The sequence below is a fragment of the Culicoides brevitarsis genome, chromosome 2 (assembly GCF_036172545.1).
Source record: "Culicoides brevitarsis isolate CSIRO-B50_1 chromosome 2, AGI_CSIRO_Cbre_v1, whole genome shotgun sequence".
NCBI classification, from domain to species: Eukaryota; Metazoa; Arthropoda; class Insecta; order Diptera; family Ceratopogonidae; genus Culicoides; species Culicoides brevitarsis.
In genome coordinates, this window is record NC_087086.1 from 16,438,014 (window position 1) to 16,464,933 (window position 26,920).

The window sequence follows — 26,920 nt, forward strand, 5'->3', positions numbered from 1 at the left end:
AAAAAATTGTATCAAAATTCGAATCTATTAGGATATTTGAGCTTTTTGGAATTTTGGCTCAACCTCTCTGGCATAAATATTTTTGACCGAAAATGGTTTCGAAATTCAAGTTTGACAACGAAAATTTTGTGTTTTCTCTTTTTAACTGACTTTACAATTGGAATTACTTTTGCTTTTCTTTGTGTGAAAAATTCAATTGAAAATCTGGAAGACTTTTGTTCTGCGATGATTGCTTTTTTGTTTGGAATTCATGTAATTTTTTTTTTTTAAATTTATTTTAAAGATTGAATTAATAATTTTTTTCAGATTTTAATCAAAGTTTCCAGCTTAATATATTTTCGAGAGGAATATCGATGGATTAAAGATCTTATAAAGCAGCAAATTCAAGAAGGAAAAGACGATTTAAATTTAATTCATGGCTCAGTTGTGGAAAAATATGAAAATTACTCGAAGTTTCTCTTGCAGTTTCTTACCGTTATTTATTTTCAAGCTGCAATTGTTGTTATTTTATTTCCTTTGCTGTTTGGAAAACCGTGGACTTATCCGATTTACACTCTTGTACCTGGAATTCCGTAAGTTTTTAATTGAAAAATATTTTTTCTTTCAATTTTTATTTTTTTTAGGAGCAACAGCAATCCTGGATATTTAATTAATTATATTTACACATCAATTTTGGTTGCCTATTGTCCAATTACTTACCTAGGTAACAATTTTCTTATTTTTTTTTTAAATTTTTTATTAAAATATTTTCAGGTTTTGATGGATATTTCTTCATACTTTCATTATATATGGCATCTCGTTTCGAATTATGCGGAGAATATTTCGGTCAATTAGGAAAATCGTACATCGAAAAAATTTCTTCTAAAAATTATTTGAAAAAATGCGCAGAATTACACCAAAAAACCATCGCTTTGCATCGTTTGTGCAAAAAAATATTCGAACCAGTTGTCGCTCTCGAACTTTCTTCGCTCATCATTATCTTGGGTTTCGAAATGATCATGATGATCATCAATCCATTTAATCAGCTAATTATTTTGTCCATTGCTTCAATCACGCAAGCCTTTCTGTACTGCTTTTTCGGGGAACTTGTTTCAGCAAAAGGCGCAGAAGTGGCTTTGCGGATTTATAATTCAACGTGGTACGATATTGAAGAAATTTCAACGAAAAAGGCGTTGCTTTTAGTTATGATGCGAAGTCAGCAGTCATTTAATTTCGACGTTCATGGATATGCTCCCTTGACAATGATGGCTTTTTCTACTGTGAGATTTTTGAATTTGATTAAAATTATTTTTAATATTTTTTTGTGCTTTTAGGTAATTTCAGTGGCCTTTAAATGTTTCAATGGTATTCGATTTTTTATGAACAAATAAATATTTAAGAGAAAAAAATTAAATTGAGCCATTCTTTAAATTTTGAGAAAAATAGTTCTTAAGAATTTATTATTAATTTTTTTTTTCAAAAATTTCTGAAATATAATTTGTACCTACTAAAAATTAATAAATACTAATTTTGAAGCTTTTTGAATTTTTCGAATAGGAATTGACAAAAAAATAATTAATTAAATTTATTTTATTAATTTAAAGATTTTAATTAAAATATTTTTTTTTCTTTTGAAAAAAATATTAATAATAATTCATTAAAAAAAATAATTAATTATTTATTTAATTTAAATTATATTACCTAATATATTAAATTAAATAAATTATTCTTTTAAAATTAATTATTATTAATATTTTTTTTCAAAAGAAAAAATAATTTAATTAAAATATTTAACTTAATTATTTTTTAATGAAAAAACTTACAAAAACCACATTTTAAAATAAAAAATCCAAAATTTTCATTCATATTTAATTTTTATTTTTCATGATTATTTTCTTTTTTCACTTTTTTTTCAATATCAATAATTTTTATTACAATATTTTTTTTATATTCACCTTATTCTCATAGTTTATACGTATTTCCTTACAACTTATCATTTATTTATTTATCCTTCAACTCTCTACGATCAATAATATTAATGTATAATTAATTTAGTTGCAATTGTGTGGAGTTTTTTTTTACAATTTTTCTCTTTTTTCATATTAAGTCATTCTTTTTTACGAACTTTTTTGACCACTTCCCTTACTTAAATATAATTCATTTTTCGCGTTGTTTTTTATATTTTGAAACAAGCTAAATTCTACAAACTAATTTAATTTTTTTTTCTTTAACCCTTTTTTAACGTAAAGTGCATGCTAAAAACTATAAACGAATGTAAACTTAATCAGCCTTAGTTTACTTTACTTAGTCAAATATTTAGTTAAAAAACATTTAATTCAGTTGTTAATAAAATTAATTAAAAAATCTATAGTAAAAGAACATTAAAAAATGGAAAAATAGTTAATTAGAGATCGAAATGGCAGTAAAGAGCAAAAAGCTGCATTTTTTTCTGGTGATGCTTTAGTTTCAGCGGAATGCGAGTAAAATACTTTTTTTTTATTTTGTATGGCAAAGCAGTTTCATTAATAAAATATCACCGTTACTAACTAAAAACAGAGTTGTGCGTAAAAGTAACTTTGTTAGTTTAAAATTATTTTTTTTTTATTTTAGGATTTGTGCTTCTGAACTATTTATTTATGAATTAACGTTAAAATTGTAACAAAGGAATTAAAATTAATTATTTAATAATAATAAAAAGGCAAGGACTCGGGGCGTAATTATATATTGTAAGGTGAGGCAAGCATTAAAACTTAATTAACATCCACAGTCTTAAATTTACTTCTTTCTCGCTAAGCTTAAAATTAAACAGTTGGGGAATGAACGAAGCTTTTTTTTTTTTTAATACAAAAAGGCAAGCATTTTATTTTCTATGATATGGTGGATTTTTGTTGTTCTTTGTCCAGTTCTCCAATGAATTACTTCACGCGAGAATTTAACGGACTTTCTATTGTTTATATTATTTTTTTTTTTTTTTGTAATTAGCTAACGAGAACGAAGAATAAGCCAGAGAATTAGAGTATTTTTTACGTTATTTCGAGATATTCATGTTAGTTAATTAATTATAATTAATAATTGCCATACTCTAAACCTTTTTTTTTCTTACAATTTAATTCTTGATATTATTTTTTTTTGTTTGAATAAAAAAAGCTACAGTTTTTTTTTATTTATGTCCTAAAATTAAATCACTACACAAACTAATTCGCTAAAGTTCTAAGTAATTGATACATTTTTTTTTTAAATATTTTTTTGTTCTGATACACTTTTGATATTACTTTTCTTTTTCTTCTTTTTAGGGGAAAGAGTAATTGAAAAAGGTTGTTTTGTGCTCAATAAAAAGCACATCCTGCATATGTTTCGAAGTCAAGTCATGAGATTCGAAGATTTTTAGTTTGCTATGATGATTGTGATGTTAATGGATGGAATTCAACTAAAAATTCGTGATGATGGTGATGATTTTTTTGATATTAAATGCATTTTTTCTATTTGGATTTTTTTTGTTCCAAGTCAAAAATTGGGAAATGGTGTCTTTTTTTTAATTTTTCATTATTATTAATTTTTTTAACTGTCAAAACTTGAATATTTGTTAATTTTTTTTAACCCTATAAATTTCTTTCTATTTTTATTATTTATTTATTTATTTTTAATCTATATATTTTAATATTAGCTAGAAAATAATGCATCGTTCAATGATTGTTTCACATTATTTAGTTTTTTCAAGTCATTTTTTTTTAAATATTTCTAGTTTTCTTTTGTCTCGTGGGTTCTATCAGCATTTTATAGCAATTTCATGACATATACTTTTTATTTTATTTTTTTTTAGGTATCAGCAGTGTGTTAACATAGACACATTTTACGAACATTTCTGGTTTGTTTAAATTTTGTCTTTGTCTAAAAGGTGTGTGGCAACTAAATTTAGCGCGAGGAACATCAAATTTTGTCAAGAGCGAAAGCTGGGCAAAGAAAGTATTTTAAATTAAGTCTCCGTTTTGGTGATTTTTGTTTCTTTCTAGTATACATTTCCTTTTAATTTTTATATTTTTATCAGGTAAAGTCTTGTCCAGCAAGCCCTTGTCGTTTTTTATAAGTAATCAAGTTGCAATTTAATCAAAAAAATAATTTAAAAATTATTGGATGGGATTCGATGTACTTAATTTTCTTTTAAGTTCAAAATTATTTCTCTGAGGATGATAATTAATTATTTTTTTTTTAATTACTTGGTGTTGTCACAACCACACGATTATTATTTGTTTGTGAGTTAAAAAATTCGATAAAGCTTTTTGTCATGTACTTCATACAAATACAGGTGATTTTTTTTTTCAAGCTGGGTGGTCATTTTTAACATTATATTTTAAGCTTTTCGTGTGTCACATCCATTATTTACATGTGCTTAGAGGGGACTTAGCGATATGCATGAGTTTTAATTGGCGTAGTGATCAAATGAACCCAGATACTCGAGAGCTGCACGATAACAGAATTGATATTGGTCCTCTGTTTGGACCATTGCGGGACGTTGTGCGCGCAAAATGCGCACCGTTTGGAAGACATCCAGGACACCCTCGTACTGCATGCGTTCGAGTACGATGCTGAGCGTAATGAAGACGCCAGTTCTGCCGACTCCGGCACTGCAATGGACCTAAAAGATGATTTTTTGATTAGTAAAGTTTCGATTTTTAATTGAAAGAGCAAATGTGTGATTGATTTTTATGAACTTAAGGATCTTAAGTCATAACTTAAGACGTAAATTTTAAGAATCATCAGTAGTTTTTACATAAGTTCTTTAAAAAACTAGAAAATTTGTTAAGGAATGAAAAATTTTTAATTTGAATATTTAATGATTCTTGAAATTCATTTGACTTAAGATCTTAAGTTCATATAAAAATGTTATACGTATGACTTAAGGGTCAAAAAATACTTAAGTCAAGTCATAAATAAATTTTATTTTAAAAACTTATGACTTAAACTTTTATAAAAAGATTTATATCATTTAGAATTCAGTAAAAATTAAAAAAAAAAATGACTTAAGATTACCTTTAAGTCAAAATCAATAAGTTTTTCGCTTTTTTTTTTACCGAATTTCGTAAAAATTATTTTTTTTTTAATTTTGTAAAAAAAATATTATATAAATTAAGTCAATTAATTAAATTTTAGTCAAACTGAAGTGATTTTTTAATAAAAAAATATTTAGCCGTCAAATTCAAGTGATTTTTATTATTTTTTTTTTTCAGTACATAAAAGTAAATAACAAAGTAAGTTAATTTTTGGGAGTTATTGAATTTCAAAAGTGCTTGAATTGTTAAAAATTTAACAAAAATTAAGTTTTGAGGCTTGAAAGCTATAAAAAATTTTCAAAATTAAAAAAAATTAAGTTTAAAATTTTTAACGGTCATTTTTTGAATTGACATTTACGAATTTTAAGCCAAAACGTCAAAATATTTTCAAATTTTGAAAAAAATTTTCAAAAACTTGAAAATTTAATCAAAAAAAAAAAAAAAAATTTGTTTGAATTTTTGAACCAAATAAGAATTTTTTCAAATTTTTTGACAAATTTTCATTATTTTACAAAAAAAAAACTTATACTTTTCCAAAAACTTTGAAAAAACAAAAAAATAGATGAAATTTTAATTTTTTTAGTTGTTTTTAATATTAGTCAAAAAATTTGAATAAAATGTTTAAAATTAAATTTCACAACTTTTTTTTATGTTTAAGTTTAAGTGATAAGTTTTTGCAGTCTAGCTTCATTACAAGAACGTAAGAATCTTAAGTCATAACTTAAGATATTACCTTAAAAAACTTAAAAAAAAAGCTGAAACTTTGATTTGATAAAAATAAAAATAAAAATTTTAACAAAAATATCTAACGAAATTTGTTTGACTTAAGATCTTACGTTCTTTAAAAAAAAAACGTTGAAAAAGTGAAAACTTACTGTAATAGGCCCATCTTGTCCGAATTGTTCCTTCGTTTTGTGCACTTGCCCAATGAAATCGATAAATCCTTCGCCAGATTTCGGGACTCCCTGTTCAGGCCAATCAACAAACTGGAATTGCCGCACTGTTCGTGACGATCCATCACGTGCATCGGTTACCTTAAATTCGCGCAACTTGTATTGCGGCATGTTATATTCCGCGATCGGATCCACAACGTAATACTGATAACGCACCGATCTCTCCGACGGCCAATACTGGAAGCATTTTTCGCGTCCCATTTCCTTGAGTTTCGTCAACATCACGACAATCGTCGAGTTGTGTTCCCACAACATGCGCCAGAAATCTTCCGCGGTGTCTTGCAACGGAGCCTGCGCCGCAATATAAGCAAATCTGTAACGATACCCATCCACGAAACTGGCATTGATGTAATCGCTGCCCTCGATGCCACGGATCGGCGTCAAACAAACACGACTCGATTCGTACGGCAAAATGTGCACGAGACGATTTTTGTGTTTGTTGCATGGTAAATTGGCGGTAACGAAACGCGTCGAGTCTGCCTTGATGTTTGACAACTTTTTGAATTCCGTCTCCATGCCCGTGATATTTTCGCCCATCTCGATCTGCATGAGTTTCTGGATGTGATTGTGCAAGTTGCGTGCCGGCACTTCTGTATTGCCGCAAATGACGGCCTCCAAGAGCGCATCATGAATGAAAATGTACTGATCTTCCGTTTGTACCATGTAGTTTCGTTGTGCTCGTAGGCAGGTGACATGCCCATAGATATCGACCATTTTTTCGTGTTTCATGCGTTCCAGCATGGAATCAATGACGATGTAGCATCCCGTACGCCCAACCCCGGCAGAGCAATGAACGATAATTGGACCAGCATCCATGGGATTTAGACTCTTTGTGCGTTTCAAGAATTGCAAGAAAGGAGCCGGAAATTCGGGAACTCCGTGATCAGGCCATGCCGTGAATTGAAGTTGCTTGATTTCACGACGTTCTGCCGAATTGTTGCGACACAGTTGGAAAGTCCTGATGGCGTAAGTTGCAAGTTCCTGCGTTTCTGTGATGGTAACTGTCATGTTGCCGTAAACTTCGGTGCCGCGTGTTGGCCAATATTGATCACATTTGATACGAGCACGTTCCTCCAAACGCGTCATCATGACAATTGTGGCGGTTTTTTGTTCCCAACACATGCGCCAAAAGTCGGCACATGTCTCCTGAAGCGGTCCTTGCGTCGCAATATACGCATTATGCTTCCGATACCCATCGCAGTAATTGGCATTGATGTAATCCGAGCCCTGTACCCCATTCTCAATCTGCAAAATGACTCGCGAATGATCGTAAGCTGTCACATTGGCATACCGATTTTTCGGTTTATTCACTTCCATGTCTGAATGATCCCACGTAAACTGCTGCCCAGGCTCGATACTTTCGTATTCTTGCGAAAACTTGAGATTATCGTTGGCTTTCAAGCGTTCGATGTGATTTGCCAGTTCAGAGATCGGAATCGGGGGATGACTTATCATGCCGGGTGTCTGGAAATTCAAACGACGCATATCGACGGGATCTGTTGGGGCGGTACTTGCAGCGATATCAGCTGACATCAAAGGTCTCGTTACTCCTGGGTCGGAACTCTTGCAAGGTTGACGTTTTTTTCGCAGAATATAAATCGCAACGAGGAAAATACACAAAATTGCCGCCGCCACTAAAGGACCAAAAATCCAAATCATCTCCGGCGGGTCTTTGCGATCGATAAAAGTCACATCCGGGTCATATCCATTATTACTTGGATCTGGGCGATTTGGCGGCTCACCGGGAGGAGCTTCACGCATGTCTAAAGCCAAAAATTCCGAAAACGGGCTTGACGTGTACAAATGTTTTTGTGGCGTATCAACTACAGCTCGTACGAAAATCCGATAACGTTTGCCGCGTTCGAGTTTTTTGTTGGTAAAATTGTGATGCGTCTCGCCCGAGCCCAAATGATAGGTATACGGGATATTTCGTTGCAAGAAAATATCGGCGATATATGGGGCATTTACTCGTTCGACGCGATATCCCAAATGTCCCGGCAACATTTCCTCCGTTAAAAATTGATCGGGTTGTTTGTGCGAATTTGACTTATCTTCGGGTACTACGATCAAATAATAATGCGAAATGGGTCCATATTCCTCCGAAGCTTGAGGTAAGATGACTTGAATCTCTTCGCCGTTAACGACGCCGTAAAAATCGGGCTTTACCATCGGTTGCGGCGCCGCCATTTGCGTTGTAACGGTAATTTTCGTCGGTGGGCGGTACGAATAATCGTTCGGCACGGCACTCACATTGACAAAATACGTCGTAAACGGAGACAATTCGTTGATTGTGTGCGATCTGATGTGATGTTTCAAGATAATTTCGCGTTTCGGGATGATTTGGGTTTGTGTGATGCCTTGCGAATCGACAAATTCTTTCACAGCGTCGAAACTAATGCGATAATTGATGGGATTCAAGCGGATTGGCGGAGACCATGTGAGAGTCATGGAATGAGTACTGACATCATAAGCTCTCAAACTCAGCGGGACATCTTCAGGCTTCACGCGAACAGTAATTTTTTCACTCAAACGTCCTAAACCGTCGCGGAAACGTGCTGCAATGGCAACCGCGTATTCAGCGAATTTTTCTAAATTTATTAAATCCACAGATTCAGTGAGACCAACAATTTTCGTCTGCCATTCATCCAAATCCTCAATAGCTGTCATCGTGTAGAAAATTTTGTAGCCAATTAATTTGTTGTTTCTCGAGGGCACAGGTTCCCACCAAACCTCAACCGTTTGTTCCGACGTAGCAAGAGCTTGCACACTCATTGGAGCTCTTCCCATATCCTTTTCCGTCGTAATTATTTTTTTCTCTGTAAACGGACCAGAGCCTTGTTTCGTGTACGCTCGAATTCGCACGACATATTCCGTAGCTTCTTCTAAATTCGTAAAAACAGCCTTCGTAGCGGTTGTATTGCGTTCCGTGCCGAGCCCGTGATCGATTTTCTTGTGAAATTGCACGTCGTACCGGATAATTTGTCCGTTTCGTTGTTCGCGCGGTGGCGGTTCCCACGTGATGCACAACACATCGGGCGTTTGGAAGCGAATACTGATGTTAAATGGCGGGCCACTGGGAACACCTTCGGGTGTCGTGAAATATTTGACACTTTCTTGTCCGATGCCGACTTGATTAACACCCGCAATGCGGAATTCGTATTGCACACCGCGTTCCAAGTCATTAAATTGGCGCGAAGTAGTGTGACCTGGCAACATTTCTTCGACCAAGGCGTTTTCACGGGGTCCGTAACGTAAGCGGTAGCCACGTAATTCGCCGTAGGTTTTGCTTGGTTTTTCCCATTCGAGTTCAACGACAACGCGGGGCTCTTGTTGGTTCATTTTTAAATTTACGACGGGACGGATTGGCACGCCACCCGGAGTTTTGATGATTACGGGATCTGTACGATCGCCGTCGCCTTTGCGTGTCAAGGCAGCTACTTGGATGGAGTATTTCGTGTCGGGTTGAAGAGTGGTGACATTGAATTCGAGACCGTCGACAACGTCGAATTTCATGGCGTCAGACAATGGAGCGCGACTCTGCTTGGGAAAAATTTAAGAAAAGTTGATTATTTTAATTGAAATTAAAAATTAAGTCGTTTAAATTTTATTTCAAACCTTTTGTCCTAATTTTTTTAAAATTTTATTTATTTTTTTTTTATAATTTAATTTATATTTCTGTTATTTTTTTAAATTAAATCAATAAAAATTAAATAAGGCCGCTCCAAATGAAACTCAATAGTTTTGTCCAATATTTTTGAAATAAAAATGGGGGAGGGGGCAAAAAAAATAAAAAATTTTGAAATACTTTTTTTCATACGAAATGCCAATTTTTTATTAATTTTTTAATTTTTATTAATTGAATATTTTTGTTGTTTTGACTTTTTTACACTGATATTTGTGTAGAAAAAAATGATTTAAAATTTTTTTAATTAAAATTGAAAAAAAAAATGAATTTTAAAAAAAAACTGTCAAAATTTTTTTTGAAAACAAAAATTCAATAATTTTTATAAAAATTATTTTTAAAAGAAAAATTTATGTTGAAATACCATTTTTAAGACAAAAATTACTAAAACATTGAAAAATTTTCTTGAAAGTTTTATGAAAAATTATGGAAATACACCAAAAATCGGTAATTTTTGATGAAATTTTTAACAAAAAAAAACTACCAGTTTCATTTGGAGCGGCCTAAATAATAAATTAAAATGAATAAAACTAAATAAAAAAAAAAATGAAATTAAATTATTTTAAAAAATTTAGAAAAAAAAAGTTTGAAATAAAATTTTTAAATTAGGTAAATCAATAATAAATTAAATAATTTTTAAATTAAGAAAACATATTTTTTTTTATGATTTTAAGTAGATTTTATATTTTAGAATAATCATTAAAAAAATTATCAAATTTTTTTTTTTAATTCTGCCAATTTTTGAAGAAGAGAACTCATTTAAAAATAAAAATTTCGGTACAAAAATTTCGAAAATATTTTTTTTAAATATTTTTTTAATTTTATTTTAAAGGTAATTTTTGATAAATTTTTTTGACATATAAAAATACGGAGGACAAAAAGTTTGAAAAAAAAAATTTAATCGACCTAAAATTAAAATACTTACATCATCTCTAACTTCCTGCACGTGAATGTGATAACCGCGAATCATGCCATTGCGTTCCTTCTCCAATGGGGGCTTCCACGAGACATGAGCTGCCGTGGAATTTATCGCAGCTGCCTTTACATCTTGGCATTGCCCAGGCACTAAACATTTTTGATGAAAAACGAAAAATATTAGGGAAAATTCTTCATGCCCTTCGTAAGCTTTATCCACAAAGATCAAAAATCTCTCAAAAAAATGTATTGAAATTTGATCATTGGGATTAATTATATTGACATGACGACGCAAAACTTAATTAAATATCTTCTAATTCTATTCATGTTCTTTTGTTTTCTTATTTTTTCTCAAAGTATTATTTTACGAGGCACATTTGTCGATAAATTCAGCCATTTTTATCAAACCTTCGGTTATTAATTATTTATTTACTTTTTTTTTGTTAGTTACTAAAATTGACGAATCTCTAGCGAATATTTTGTTAGTTTCATAACAAAGTTAACGACAAAAAAGAGAGATAGAACTAAATAGCCATTAACTTAATAGACGTTTATTATTATGACAAAGAAAAGATATTTATATAAGAAAAATTTGGAACAGCAAATGAAAAACTTTCCTTCATATGTTTGGCAGTTCAACCAATTGTAAATGCGAAAATTACCTTTTTTTTATTGTCAATAAAATATTCATTTGCGAGAAAATAAATTAAAGCCAAAACTAAAAAATATTTTTTTAAAGCATTTTTTTCAAACCTACTTCTTCCTCTATAAAAATTCTTACGATTTCTATTTAATTTTTTTTATAAAATATATTTTTTTTAATTATTAAAAAATTACAGGAAAATTTATTTTTTTAATAAAAAAATTATTTATCAGACTAAGAGGATTCTGAACATCAAAAAGCAAAATTAAAACAGGATTTTAGTACTCACTCTTAATTTCTACGTTGTCGAAAATCCATTTGATTTATTTTTAACCAAAAAGTATTTTTTTCGTTTTCAAAAAAATTGTTGATTCCAAAAATATGTTTTATCAACATTTGAAGTTTTTTTCATCAAAAAAAGTTTAGAGAAAAAATTCCGTGTTATTTATTTTAAAAAAATTTTATCAAAAAAAAGGACTTTTTTTTAAAATGAGTTTTTAAAAATTAAAAATCTTTAAAATAAAATTAATAAATAAAATTGATTTTTTTCCCGGAAAATTTCCTGTTTTTTACACCTTATTAATTTTTTTTGTATTTGTTGTAAGTTTCAAATGGAAGCAGATTTTTGTTTAATTTTCTTTGAAGGCAATTTTTCGCATTTTCAATTTATTTAATTTTTTTCTCAATACATTCATTCATTCGCACTCGTTCTCAGACACACTCAGATTAAAAAGTTTTAAAAAATGTGTGCATTGTTCAAACAACAACGTTACTTGGTGCAATATATTCGTTCGTGATTTTTTTCAAGATTCTCAGAAATTAATTACAATTAAGCGAAATTTAATTCTTTTTGTTAATAAAATAGTGAGTTCAAACAAAGAAAAGTGGACAGTGCCTGTTTCAAAGTTTTTTTTTCTACTGTGCCTACGTTCATTAAATTTTTGTGCAGAGATTTCATATCAAAAAATTTGCGTGAATTTTTGGTGCGGTTGTGCAATATATATATAATCTTAAAATATTTTTTTTTTTTAACTTTGGAAAAAAAAACTTCGTGCCCCGAAAAAAAAAATTGGTGCAACAATCAAGTTTTTTCCAAAGCTTTTATTTTTTTGTGTATATAAAAAAGTCATGCAATTGTGTTCTTTTCAACGAAAAATTTGGATTGTGTAAAAATTGTGCTTTTAAAAGGAACTAATAAAAAATAAAATAATAAAAAGTGTGCAAAAATATATCAAAGGATGTGTTTCTACAATGTTTCTACTACGTTCGTGCGGGAACATCTTTGAGTATTTATCAAAAAACAAAAAAATTTCTACAAAAAAGTTTAGTTGTTTCGTGTCATGATGATAAAAATGTACAAAAATTCGTGAAAAAACATCAAAAATTCATTGTTTTTTTTTGTGAGAAAAAAGTAGAAGAAGAGAAAAAAGAGTGTTGTTATTATTATTAGTTATTATATATGATTAGTATTGCATCAAAAATATTTATATATAATATTAATATCAAAATTCAAAAAGGACAAAACACACAGTAAGTATATAAAAAAATTTAGTTATCCAAAAAACAAAATCTGCATCCACCTGTAAATAATTTTTTATTTGTTATTTTTTTTTGTGCTGTTATCTCAACAAACAGACATTATATATTTCAAAAAGAGAGATATTCAAAAATAACATATAGAGTATATTTCCAAAAATAAATGACACAAAAATATATAGAAGTGATAGAAGTGCGTGATTATTATTAAAAATTTGTGCACAAATTTTCATTTTTTTTAAGGTGCGTGAGAGATTAATAAAAAAACACGTGATATACAAAAAATCTTTTCATTTTTTTTATACAAAAAAGTAACTCAACTCCAAAAAATGGTGCGTTAAAAAAGTGTTAATATATATAGGTGTTATTTAATTAGTTAAAAAGGTGCAAAAAGTTGTTAAATTTTCAAAAATAAATTGTGCAAAAAACAATTATCACAATTATTATTATTAAAAAAGTTGACTAATAAAAGTTTACCTTTCCACTACTACCGGTTAAAAAATCTTGTTATTCAAAAATTTTGATCGTTAGTTGTACAAAAATTAAATAATAATTTTTTTTTTGAAGGACAAAACAAAAGAATGAATAAAAATAAAAATTTATGGAATATTTAAAAAGTGTGTAAATTTTTAAAAATTTGAACAAAAAAATTAAATTTAAAAATAAAAAATTTGGTGTGAGGAATAAAGTGAGAGGTTCACAAATACATACCATCTTCCAACGTTCTAATTTTGACGGGAAATGATTTTGGACCGTCACCTACCGATGTGCCAGCTAACACCCAAATTTTATACTCAGTCCATCGTTTAAGCTCGTCCAATACCAATTGGGTGGTATTCACTGTCGTAACAGTGGCTTCACTGTCAGAACGACCCACTTCAACAATGAACACCTTTGGACACAATTGGAAAATGATAAATATTATTATTTTCTTTATTATTGAAAAAGGATTTACGGTAGCAGTAGCTAAATATTGAAAGGTTAAAAAATTTTTGTAAATAAATCGTTTTAGGTGATTTTTTAATATTTTGAAGAAATTTTCTATTTTTGAATTTTTAATAATTTTTTTTAATTTATTAATTTTATTTTAAATTTAATAAAAAAAAATTAAATTAAATTTAAATTTAACTTTTTAATTATTAAATTAATTTAATTTAATTAATAAATTTATTTAATTTAATTAATTTTTTATTTTTATTTATTTAATTATTTTTTTTTTTTTTGACACTGAATAAACATAATTTTTCACCTAAAACGATTCAAAAAACAAAAATCTAACAATTTTAACTACACTTACCTTGTAGTAGACAATTCGCCCGTTTGATCTTTCTGCTTCTGGGGGAAGCCACGACACCAAAATTGTCGTCGGACTCGTACTTTCTGCGCTAATATTTCTTGGAGGGGCTCCAGGTACTAAGTAGTAATAAATATACCAATGACGCGATTTGTTTTTTTTTATTACAAAATAAAAATTTAAAGACAAAAAGGTAACTAAAGGAAACTAATAAGGAAAATGACTTTGTTGACAAATATTCAACAATAAAAATTATAAAAATCATAAATAAACCATAAATTGTACTAAAATATTTTTTTTAAAGAAAAATAAAAATTTTTAAAAAATTTAAAGAGCGTTCAAAAAATATAAAAATAAAATTTAAAAAAAATAGCAATAATTTTTTTAGCTGTAAGAAATGACATCAACTGGTGCAACTGACGTTTTATTTTTTTTAGGTACAAACTATGTGAGTTTTATAGATGCAATATAATTGTGCTCTTACAAAAATTAGAATTCCATTCAGAATTTTCAAAATCAATAAAAAAAATATTATTTTTTTTTGCAAAAAAAAAATATCTCAAAGAAAATTTTCAAAAAATAAAATTTAAAATAAAAAAAAATAAATTTCAATCCAAACAAGTGCCTTGGCCATGTATTTTCTTTACAGGTGCGCTACACTTACTAATATAAAAAATCAAAATTTAAAAAAAAAATATAAATTAGGACAAAATTATCCTTTAATTGTGAAACATATTTTGATCAAAAAAGTGAAGAAGCATGCAAATTACAAATAAATTTTTGTATTAAAATCACATTCATTCATTCAAAGACATTCAAAATATTTAATAAAAATTTTTAAAATTCTCATACTCAATTTTTTTTAATTTTTGAAGACGATTAATTTTATAATATACGGAAAAGAGCACAATAACAAGACATCAATTTGAAGATTTTATCATTCATTTGAACACTCATAACGACTTTTTTCTGTAGGTTTGATTTTTATGGCTATTTCTATGATTTTTTTGTATTTTGTTTGTAGTTTTGATCATTTTTCTTATTTTTGTAATTCGTTACACAAGTTACCTTGTCCTTTTTAATTTTATCAGAGTGGAATCTTGCGATTCGTAGCTCTGATAAAATTTTAAAGGGGAAAGACAGGAGACTATGATCTTACCGTATTGTTTTGTTCGGACTGGAATTGGGGGCGTTGTAGCACCTTCTCCTAAAAAAATGATTTTTTTTTGTGAGAAAATAATTTTAAAAAATTTTTTATTGATTTTACCTCTTTGAGAACGTGCTGCCAACCAAATATAATACAATGTATCGGGATACAAGCCACTCAACGTGTGTTTTGAGAACGTGCTGCCAACCAAATATAATACAATGTATCGGGATACAAGCCACTCAACGTGTGTTGTTCACTGTTTGGAATGCGTCTAAAATAATTTTTTTTTAAATTTTTATTTTTGGTTTCATAAAAAAGGAAAAAAAATCGCAAACTCACTGATGATGTTGCTCATTTGCGTACGTATCATTCCAATATAACTCGTAGTGAACGATATTCTCGCCGGAATGAGTGGGTTTGAGCCATTGCAGCGTGACAGATGTCTCGCCTACGTCTATCGCTCGCAAATTTTGCGGTTGTGAGGGAACACCTTGTTGCGTCTTCACCTGAATCGGACTACTTAGAGGTCCTGTGCCTTGGGAGGAGATTGCCTGGATTTTTATCGTGTAGATTTTATGAGGGGCTAAAAGAAAATTTTACGAAACAATTAAAAAAATTATTGAAAAATGCTTTGAAAAACTCACTTAGCTCAGAAATAGTTGTTAGCTCACTATTATCTACCATCTGCGACTCCCAAGAAGCTTCAGGTTGGGCCGGATCTGTCGTGTAAAAGACTTTGTAACCCTAAAAAAATATGAAAATGTATAAAAAAATTGTTTTGACATGATAAAAATCATTCTTACCGTTATTTGTCCATTTGGAGTCTCTGGAGGTTCCCACGTGACAACCATCGTAGACGAGCTCAATGGCCTTACTTGAATGTTTCGCGGTGCACTTTCCATCGCTAGATAAAAAAAATTAAAATTATTACAAATTTTTGTCTCAAATGTCACGCAAGGCACATTTTAAGGATCAAATGATTCAATTAAAACACACCATTCGCATTCGATCAAAAGATAAATATTTAAAAATTCTACTTATCTACGGAATAACGACTACTACATTTTTTTTTTTCTCTATTTCATTAATAAAAAAATTATTTTTTTTTATATTTTTGGAAAAATCATATACGGGGACCATGCTTCCAAAAATAAAGATGCAACAAAAATAATATGCATTAATGATAACAATTAAATTTTAATGAAAAATACAGGGAAACAACTAGGAGAAAAACGGAAACTTACTCGACCCTATCGATTATTTTATTTTAAAAGTCATTAACATTTCATTTATTCAAAAAAACGTTAATGCCTGGATGGATGTCGTGCGGCATGAGAGAGATGAGAGAGAGAGAAAAAACGGGGAAAATTCATTTTAGTCATTCGTTCGCGGAAAAACGAGACTCAAACTTACAAGATTTTCGGGTATCCATGTCAGTTATTTGTCATGTTAGTAGCGGAGATAGTGACAAGGAGAAAATATTTTTGCGTTTAATTCAGTGAGTTAAAGTTACATTTAAAAAAAAAAGTGAGTGTGATTTAGTAACACAAAAAATTTTTGATCTGTTTCAAAATCAAAGCGCACTTTTTCGCAAATTAAAAAGCGAAACTTACCCGTTTCACCGGTTGTTGTCGATGCTGCCGATGACGGTGGTCCACGTCCAATGTTGTTGACAGCAATCACGTAGAATTCGTATTCCGTGTAGGGACTGAGAGACCGCACAACGTAAAACATCGTGATGATGCCACTGATTTCGCTGAATGCCTGATTCGCGTTCTTCGGCTTGTACTGGATGACGTAGTATTGCAAGTCTTCGGGACCTTTGTAGCTCCATTCGAGGCGTACGGATGTGGCGGAGACCTCGGATATTGTGAGGTCTGTGGGGGCAGCTGGGAGAGCTGAAAAGTAAAATTTTCATTAAATTAGAATTTTGAAAAAAAATTTTTTTAATTTTTAAAGTCAAGAAAGTGAATAAAAATTTCTCAAAATTATTTAAAATTTTTGGTTTGTAATGGAGAAATTTTATTTTCATTCAATTTTTGAGAAATTTTATAAAAAAAAATTATTTTTATTCAAATATACTATTTTTTATAAAAATTAAAAAAACAATTTAAGATCGAAAAAAAATTGTGTAAATGTAAGTTTTTTCTGTATCTTGATTTTTTTTTTTTTCAAAAATTGCTTTATTAATTTTTACAAAAATTTAGAAAAATAAAAAAAATAATAAAAGAAGAGCAAAACTTGCTGAAAATGTTAATTTTTTATTTTTTTAAATAATTTTAAAATAATTATGAACAATTTTTTTTTAAATTTTAAATCATTAAAAATCTATATGAAAGGTCAAATATTTTATTTTTTTATTAAAAAAGACTCAAAAATATATAAAACGAACTTCCTTGTATTTAACATAACTTAATTCGATATTTAAAAAAATAATTAAATATTTTTTGTCTTTGCTGATCATATTTTCCTATCAATTAAAGATCAAATAACATGTCAAACGTATACTTACATTGCACTTTAACGAGTGCATTCGCCTCAATCACTCCCAACGTCGATGCCGCCACACACGTATAATTCGCACTTGCTTGAATATTCGTCAATTCCAGGACATTTCGACCAACGGGCAGCTCATCTTCGCGCGTCAAGTCCTCGTCAACTCCCTTGCGCCATTTCACGTACGGCATCGGGGAGCCGACCGCCACGCAAGTCAACGTCAAATTCGCCCCAAGCATCACTTCGTTGATCGGCTCTGGAGGACGCGAAAATTGTGGCGGGACTCGACGCTTCTTCACATACAAATCGATGGCTTTCGAGTGTTCCGTGCCAACGGCGTTCTCCGCAACGCATTCATACTTGCCTTTGTCGTCTTCTTGACTGTTGGAGATTTGTAGATTGCCTGCAAAAAGAATTTTTTAATTGAATCGTTGTTAGTTTTTTCATTTTGAAATATTTTTTTATTATTATCGTCAAGAACGACACGACGACGTTTCTTCATTATAAATCTTGTTTCGCAATTTTTTCTCGTTTTGCTAAAAATAAAATAGAAAAAAAATAACAACATGGTTTCGAGATCAGCTGAGTTGTACTAAAACAAACGGAAGTAATAATTCAAATATTTTAAAGTGCATGTCTGATTGTGCCTCTTACAGCACAGCGTCCCCGTTCCTCGCCTTGCCGTGCCTTCCACACAAAAATAATAATAATATAGGACTCGCGTTGCACTAACATTCTTTTACTTGCCCATTTTGGTTTAAGTTATGACTTCCTGAAATTATTTTCCATAAGTTGATATTCGGACTTTTTTTTTATTATTATTCCTTCGTTCTTGCGTTAGTTTAAAGTGCTTGCATTGCCATATTTTTATTTAGGGAATAAAACAAAATGAATTGCGGTCGGTTGGTAATATAATAAAATTAAAACGGGGCAACGTTGTAATGAATTCATGACTTGACTGATATCGCTCCATGAATTTTTGCGAATATATCTTCAGTATTTCGACGGAAAAAAATATAAAAATAAAAAAGGAAATAGGATTGGTTAGAAAAAAGAATCAATGCAATTTATGACGAAATATTAGAATTCCTGTCTGGAACAAAAAAGCGGGATATAAAAGTTATCGCAGAAGGCAAATTTAAATTTGAGTGCTTTTTACGATTTATTTTTTATTTGAATTAGCAAAATTGCAATTTTCAAATTTTTAACGGTAATTTTTTGAATTGAGATTTACGAGTTTTTTTAGATTTTGGAAATTTCTCTTCAATAAGAATTTTAACTTAAAATTCATTTATTTTTTTAACTTTTAAAGATTTTTTAAATTGTTATTGAGATTGAATTAAAAAAAATAAAAAATTATTTATATTTTTAATTTTTTTTTGTTATTTGAATTAGCAAAATTGCGATTTTCAAATTTTTAACTGAAAAATTTATTTATTTTTTTAACCTTTTAAGATTTTTTAAATTGTTATTGAGATTGAATTAAAAAAAATAAAAAATTATTTGTATTTTTAATTTTTTTTTGTTATTTTTAGAATTTTTTTAACTGTCGTTTAATTTTAATTTTTAAAGATATTTAATATTTTTTCATGTCAAATTCATAAAATTTTTGACAGACAGACTCAAAATATTGATTTAAAAAAAAAATTAAAATGCGTTAAAAATTTTGCCTCAAGAAGATTGATAAGAATATTGATTACGGTGACCATTTGACCTCGAATTCATTTATTTATGTAAATTGGCAGCACATTCCGGACATAACTTGTGCACGACATGAAAAAATTTCCTTTTCTTCTAAGACCTTCTTTTGCTGTGAAATTTATACGGAGCAATATATTAACAATAACGGCAAACACACACACAAAAACAATTCCCAAGGAATATGATTAACGACTTTCAAATTTATATAATTTTCTGTGCATGTCCTTAATACACTCTTTTGCAAACGAGAGCGAGAGAGAAAGAACACAAAACATGTCGACATAAGAAAACTTTCTAATTCTAAGCCGCCACAGAAGGCCCTCCGAAGAATAATATTCATGTGTGCGTTATGACAAGTCTCTAACTGGAAAAGGGTAAATTTCCAATTTCAAGTAAAAAAATTCTCAAAATTCTTGTACGAGAGTGTGTCTCCCACGAGAACATATTAAAGGCAGTAGGAACTTTAAAAACTGATTTGCATAATAATGCACTTTCTTTTTGTTTTTCCATTCCATTTTCTCCGTTTCTCGAATATAATATGTTCGATTTTCTGTGTGCTAAACCCCCTTTGCTCGGTTGCTAGTTAAGGCAATATGCATCGAAAAAAGCAAGAAAGCAAATGAAATGCAAAAACCTAAAATGTTTTCATTATTGAATTAAATGTCTGCATTGCATAGCTCAATTCTCGGTATCATAATAACAATAAATGCACGTTCGTTAGTTGCCTGTGCTGCTCTGGCTTTCGTCAGTATGGCACAGAGACGTGAGTATGTGCTAATGATTTCAAGTCATGAAATTTATAGGGTGGATCAACATTAAAATGACATTTTTAATTATACGAGACTTGTTATTTTTATTTTATGACAGAAAATTTTACGACATCTTGATTATTTTTGTGAATTTAAAGACATTTTTATTTTTAAATAAATCTTTTGATTTAAATTCTAAGTTTTTTTTTTGTGTTTTTTCACACTATTTAAATTTAATTTTTGAAAAAAAATCTTGTCTTAAAGAAAATAAAAATTGAAAAAAAATAAAGCATAAACTTTGAAAAAAATCATTAAAAACTTTAAAATTAATTTAAAATTTTTGTTCAAATTTTAATTAAAATCAAAAATTGTTAAAATTTAAAAAATAATTAAATTAATAATATAATAAATTTCGAAACATTTTAAATAAAGTAAAATTATTAAAAAAAGTAAAAAATCAAATAATTTGCGAAAATTGCAATTATAAAAATTATTTATAAAGAAAATGAATATTTAAAAATAAAAAAAAACTAAAAACTGTAAAATAAATCACAAAAAAAATAATATTATCAGAAAACATTGCAAATTTAAAAAAAAAAAAAAAAAATAAAAATTATAAAATTAAAGAAAAAAATAAAAAAAAAATAATTAATTTAAATTTATTTTTTTTTCTTAAAATATTATTTTTTATTATTTTTTTTAATTTAAAACTTAAAAATTTATTTTTATTTAAATTATTTTTTTTTTATTTAAATTAAAACTGACCTCGAAACCATTTCAAAACAGAGTCACCCTCGTCATTTTAAAATCCGAAAATTTCATTAATGCTAAATAAATATAAATTACGTTCACTTACCATCTTGTAATGTATACCGGGGATCATTCATGTCCAGTCGCTTTTGATCTCTGTACCAATGAATTTTGGGAATCGGATTACCCGTAGCTTTACATTGCAGCACAGCCGTATGTCCGATTTCGATGACTCGTGTTTGGGGCCCTTGCACAATATTCGGGAAACCCGGAGGAGTTTTATCAGCTGAAAAGAAGAAAAATGAGATGATGGATCAGTTTGTGATTTTAATAAAGCCAGAAAAATGTCATCTTTGCAGACAACAAACAATGGAAGTCGAAAGGTGATTTATTTCACAAAATAACAATAAGCAAAAAGGGTAAAAGGAAAACTTAATAAGCTGCCAAGGGGATACAAAATCAAAGTGACAATGGTTCCCTTTAATAAAATAATTAATTTCACATCGGTTTGTTCCTTTTGTCGGCTCTTTTGGTTACTTTTTCGGCAAGAAAGAAAATCTTGTCCAACTTTGTAGACAAAAAGTTTCCGCAGAACAACAGAAAGTGCTAAAATTTGATCCTAATTTTATAATTTATAAAACAAAACCACACAATTTTCACTTTTATCGTTCAACACACATACAAAAGCCATTAACAATGTTTACCCCCATCTGTAATCCCTTCATCCTTCATCCATCCAAAAATTACAACTACCTTGGTACGGTGCAACAACAGCGACGCGTACCTACCGAAAATTATGTAATTCATACTTTAATTTAATAAAAGCAGCAACTTGGTTGGTTAGCTCGGCTGATGAATGAATGGCTTAGCTGGAGCAGCTAATTAAATTGAAAGTGATACTTTTATGATGTGCCTTAAAAAGTGTCTGAATTAATGTGCAAAATATTTCTGGCATGCGAGTTTATCTACAAAAACAGTCGAAAAATTTTAATGATGCTCTTCTAGTCGTCAACAACAGCAGAAAACGACGAAGACGAAGTGGCAACAAGGCAACACAACACTTTATTTTTCAAAAAGATAAAATTTATTCCCAACAAACGACGAAAACGACGAGAGAGAGATTTTACATTTGCCGTACTTTTTAAGTGTGTTTGAGAGTCGGTAAGACACAAAAAACCATTCCCAAGATCCCTAATGAAACCGCACTCTTATAAAATTGTGACTTTGCCGTATATTTATTAGATTAATTATGTTTTTTTCTTCACGCTAGAACGGTATGCTTGACATGGAAGTGTGACGAGCACTTGTGTTCCGATCCTTCGTGATCCTTTAAGGCGCACTTTAAAACGTTTTATAAACGATTTTTACGCGACAAGTGTTTCGAGAGAGTGCGGGTTATTTAGCGGAATTAAAGAACACTAAACGTGTTATAAAAAATATTATTTTAAAAACTGTAAAATATTTAGATACACATTTTTTTAAATTTTTTGCAACCTCTTAGTATTTCTTAGATGAGGATTTTTTTTAAGTGAAATTTTATTATTTTTTGTAATTTTTTGTGTAATCTTTCAACAATTTTTCAAAAAATGTCAAAATCGGAAAGGGGTGATGAAAAATTGATATATTTATTTATTTACCTAAAATATATTAATTTAAATAAAAATTAAAACATTCATCCATTAATTTATTATTATTTAAATTTTTTTTTTATTTTAAAAATCAAATTAATTTTTTAAAATATAAAAAAATAGAAAGTAATTTATTTTGATTAAATTTAATTTAATCCAATTATTCCTAAAAATAAATTTATTTATTTTTTTTTAATTGCAGCTTTGTAAAATAAATATATTTTATTTTAGGTACTAAATTATTTTTTTTTTAATTATCAAAAAAAAAAAAATTAAACTTCAAAAAACTGCCTGAAATTCAAAGTGAAATTATACTCAAATCAAAAATGCACTGAAAATCCGCAAAAATTCAAAATGAATTCGCTTGTCAATCATAAAATGACTTATCAAAAACATGAATTGCATTCCGTTGTCGTTGCGACGAAAAATAAAATCAGACAAAAACATCAAAAAAAATGTCGATATGAAATTCTATATTAATAAAATTTCATTGAGTGAGAGATATGGAAATTTATTTCCGTTTTGTCGCCGTCGCACAGAACAAAACTCTCAATGATGAATTGAATTTTGTGACAATAATTTTGTGGGAGTAATATATTTTTCTTTCGAAATTTTTCGGTTAAATCAACAACGACGACTCTCTCATGATTGATTCCGGCAGTGAGATGCATGCGTGCCGAAGATCGGCATAATTTGCTGGAAAATTGTTGTCTTTTGTGTTCCCAAAGCGAGTGCGATGGAAAAAATAAAACACTTGAAATTTCCAGCTTAAAGTGGCATGGCATGACATCCATCAAGTAGGCATGGCAAATGTATTTATTTATAGGAAATTGTATTTCAGCTTCGTCATTTTTTTTTTGTTTCTTGAAAATTTATGTAAATATCTGCAGAGTACTCTCGGATGGAAATTGTGTATTTTTGCCAGACAATATTTGTCAAAAATGTTTCGTTTCGTGACACACAAGGATATTTTTTCGATCAAAATGATCTCTTTTACTTCTTTTCGTATTTTTTTTCTTGCTCTGCTCGAAGACTTCACTTGCAGTTGAAGATGATATCCACAGACAGAAAATTGTAACATTTCCGTGTTGTTGAGAGACAAAAAAAAATGAAATGAAGTTTCCCAGGAATCGTATACGTTTGACTGGCAAGCAAGTAACACACAAAGCATCATTATAAAATTGTTCTAGACGAAAATGTAAAAACATCATGATGCTCAACATTCAACAACACATAACAAGATAATAAATATAGACAGTACACTTGAATTGTGATGTTCATGTTTTTTTACTTTTTGCTGATAAATGTGTACTGCCGATGTTTTACGTTCAAAAGAGTGAGAGGGAAAATTTGTGCCTCAATGCTTTTTGGTGCAATATTTTCAAAAATTTTATTTTGTGTTGCTGTCGCCTTCGAGTTCTTCTGTGGAACAATTTCGAAAAAACAGTTTGAAGTTTACTTTAAATCTATTGTAGCATGCCATTGTTTACTCTCACGCTGCTGCAAATACCTCTTCACATAAGTTAATAATCATGGAAAAAAATATGGAAACATTTTAGTTTAAAGTTTTTAAAGTGCTAGAGGTAGCTGAGAGGCAAAATAAAATGTTTGTTGAATTTTGTGAAATATTTTCCGATTGAATATTTTTTTTAATGCATCAATCAAATGAGGATTTGAAATTTTTAGTGCACAATTGTAACGTTGATTAATTGAATTTTTCAGGTCTTCGGGCCGTGATGATGCATCCTCAAACTTAACCTAACCTAATTTAATTATTTTTAATTTTGAAACATTAAGTACATCACAAAATAAACTTTATCCATGATAATGATTAATTTACAACATGAAGTGAATTTCAGAGTATTCTAGCTCAACAAATATTTTAAATTTTATTTTAAAATTAAAAAAAATAAAATTATTTTAAATTTTTTCACTAAAAATCTTAAAACTTATTTTTTTTATTAAAATAAATAGCTTTTGCTATTAAACTATTTTTTTTTATTATTATTTACCTTTCATTAATTATTTATTAAAACATAATAATTTTTTAACTTAAAATGTTTTAATATTAAAATGAAGTAATTTCATGATTTTGTAAATTTAGAATTTATGTTGAATTATATTATTTTATTTTTTGATTCAAGTCGGATAAATGAAATAAAAATTACTTCTTCCATTCTTTTGGTATTTTATTTACATAATTTATTATTAAAGAATTTTTAATAACTTATTATTATTACCTAATTATAATTATTAAAGCCATAATTTTCAGTATTATTTTTTTAGATAATTTACAGATATAATTTTTTAGTATTGAGAAATTTCTTTTGAAAATGTGAATTTATGTTGAAATATTTTTTTTAAAATATTTTTTGTAAAAATTTCAAGTGAAACTTTTTTGAAGTGATTTTAAAATTTATTTTGAAAAACAATATCCATTAAGATGGATGTTGAAAAGAAAACGTTGGAAGAAATAAAAATATTTTAATTTTTTCGACCTGAATTCAAATAAAATAATAAAATTGGAAATTATTTATTCAAAAAATAATTATTTTTTAGTAATTTTTAGAGAATTATTTTTAAAAAAATAAAAATTTTATTGAATTTGACTTAAAGCATCAATATTTAATTATTTATTGACTAACTAAGAAGAAGACCTTGATTTCAAAAAAATACTCATTAAAATAAATATGTTTGATCTTGAGACTCACACACATGCACTTTTTTGTTTTTGGCATAAAACTTCTAATCAACATGCAAGAACTACATCAACATCGCTTCGCCTTGACTTGCAAACTTCCTAACAAGCAATTTCATGTTCATCTATAATATTTCTAAAAAGTCGTCTCTAATAAACATTATGTTTGTGTTTGCCTCCTTTTCTCGTCTTTTCTTTCTGTTTTAAACGTATTCTTCTCTGCGAGCGGTAGACACAAGAAAGTTTTCTTTTCGCATAAAAAACATGCAAGAGTGTCTCTGTGCGTTGTGCATAGACAGGAGAAAATAATGTCTATTCATGTGCCAGATGCTAAGAACATTAAACTGATAAATAATAAATGGGAAACATTATTACAAAGTTCAAAATGTGTTTTTTCGTGCTTTCTCCTTTTCAGTATTTTTCACACAACAAAGGACGTGCTGGCGACCAAGCATGGCGTGTGAAAACAATTGACTGTTTGGCGTTGAAGAAAGGAAAAAAAAATGATCAATTTCTAATCAAGCCATTACCAAGTCACTGGCTCCGTTTTGCTTGAACTCACACCGCTCGTCAACAATAGCGAAACATGTTACCCGAACTGTGATAAGAAGTCATAAACTTACAATTTCATTAATGAATGTCTTGTTAGACATCGAGCGAAGCAGAAAAAACAGTAAAGAAATGAATGAGTAATAACTAAAACAAGTCGGAGGAGTGCACACACTAAAAAATCGCTCGAGAGAAAAAATTTACAACTTTTATTATTTTTTTATGTCTTATCAATGAGGTGTAAAATACGTTGATGATGATGAAATATGAACCTTGTGAAAAGTTCCTCTGTACGTTTTTAAGGAATTTCAAATTAAATTTGCTTTGATGTGCGTCTTTCCGTAATTTATAAAAAAAATCTAATGAAAAATTAAAAATAAAAAAAATGAATAAATAAATAATAAATAAAAAAATAATATTTTATAAATTTAATGAAAAATTAAAAAAAAAAATCAAAGAAACAGTACAAGAATAAAATATCAGAAAATAAAAAAAAATAAACAAAAAAAAAATTAAAGCTAAAATTTAAAAAATAATTTTTTTAAAAATTTCCCATTAATATTATCCTGATTCACATTTCAAAATCTTGCCTCAAATAAATATTTTTTTTTATTCACAAAATAACTAGATTTTGTGCAAAAATTTAGGTTTAATTAATATTTAAAAAAATTATTGATAAAAAAAATAAAATGCGACTAAGTTACTTTGATTTCACAAAAAAAAAATTTTAAAAGTTATTAATTTCATGAGAATGCTTTTCATATTTTTGATTAAATTATAAAAAAAAACAGACCTGCGACGAAAAAAAACGTGTCGTGAATCCTGATCAAATTTGTTAAATTATTTTTTTTTTAAATAATATTAAGTCACACATTACTTTTTTTTTGTCTCTGGCACCTAATTCGTGAAACTGTTAATGAGTCAAAGCATTTGAGCAAAACGTTTCTCGTTGAAAAGCTTCTTTGTTTTAAAAAAAAACATTTTTTTTCACAAATAATTTTCTTTGAAGTCTTTGAAGAAATGTCGCTCGAAAAAAAATAGGAAAATATGTTATAAGGGTAATTTAAAAAAAAATGTTTTCTATGTTTGTTTTTCGATATATTCGTGTGCGTGTGTGAATTAACGTTTGTTTCCTATTTTTTCGAGAAT

The 26,920-nt window shown here is 28.7% G+C and overlaps 1 protein-coding gene across 2 annotated transcripts in view; it reads right to left on the reverse strand.

Annotated features, from left to right (window-relative positions):
- Window positions 1–2,322: 2,322 nt before the first annotated feature.
- Window positions 2,323–26,920, reverse strand: part of LOC134832576 (tyrosine-protein phosphatase Lar) — a 62,661-nt gene continuing 38,063 nt past the window's right edge. Inside the window, exons 5-17 of one of the 2 annotated variants that reach the window (XM_063846641.1) lie at window positions 21,003–21,182; window positions 17,713–18,099; window positions 16,814–17,098; window positions 16,004–16,104; window positions 15,845–15,944; window positions 15,540–15,783; window positions 15,380–15,471; window positions 15,210–15,254; window positions 14,054–14,169; window positions 13,468–13,648; window positions 10,588–10,727; window positions 5,903–9,517; window positions 2,323–4,612 (exon numbers count right to left, since the gene is read on the reverse strand). In XM_063846641.1, coding sequence (XP_063702711.1) covers window positions 4,397–4,612; window positions 5,903–9,517; window positions 10,588–10,727; window positions 13,468–13,648; window positions 14,054–14,169; window positions 15,210–15,254; window positions 15,380–15,471; window positions 15,540–15,783; window positions 15,845–15,944; window positions 16,004–16,104; window positions 16,814–17,098; window positions 17,713–18,099; window positions 21,003–21,182 — 5,702 coding nt within the window. In that variant the 3' untranslated portion in view covers window positions 2,323–4,396. Of the gene's footprint in view, window positions 4,613–5,902; window positions 9,521–10,587; window positions 10,728–13,467; window positions 13,649–14,053; window positions 14,170–15,209; window positions 15,255–15,379; window positions 15,472–15,539; window positions 15,784–15,844; window positions 15,945–16,003; window positions 16,105–16,813; window positions 17,099–17,712; window positions 18,100–21,002; window positions 21,183–26,920 lie in introns of both variants that reach the window. The other variant, XM_063846640.1, reaches the window with a different exon arrangement.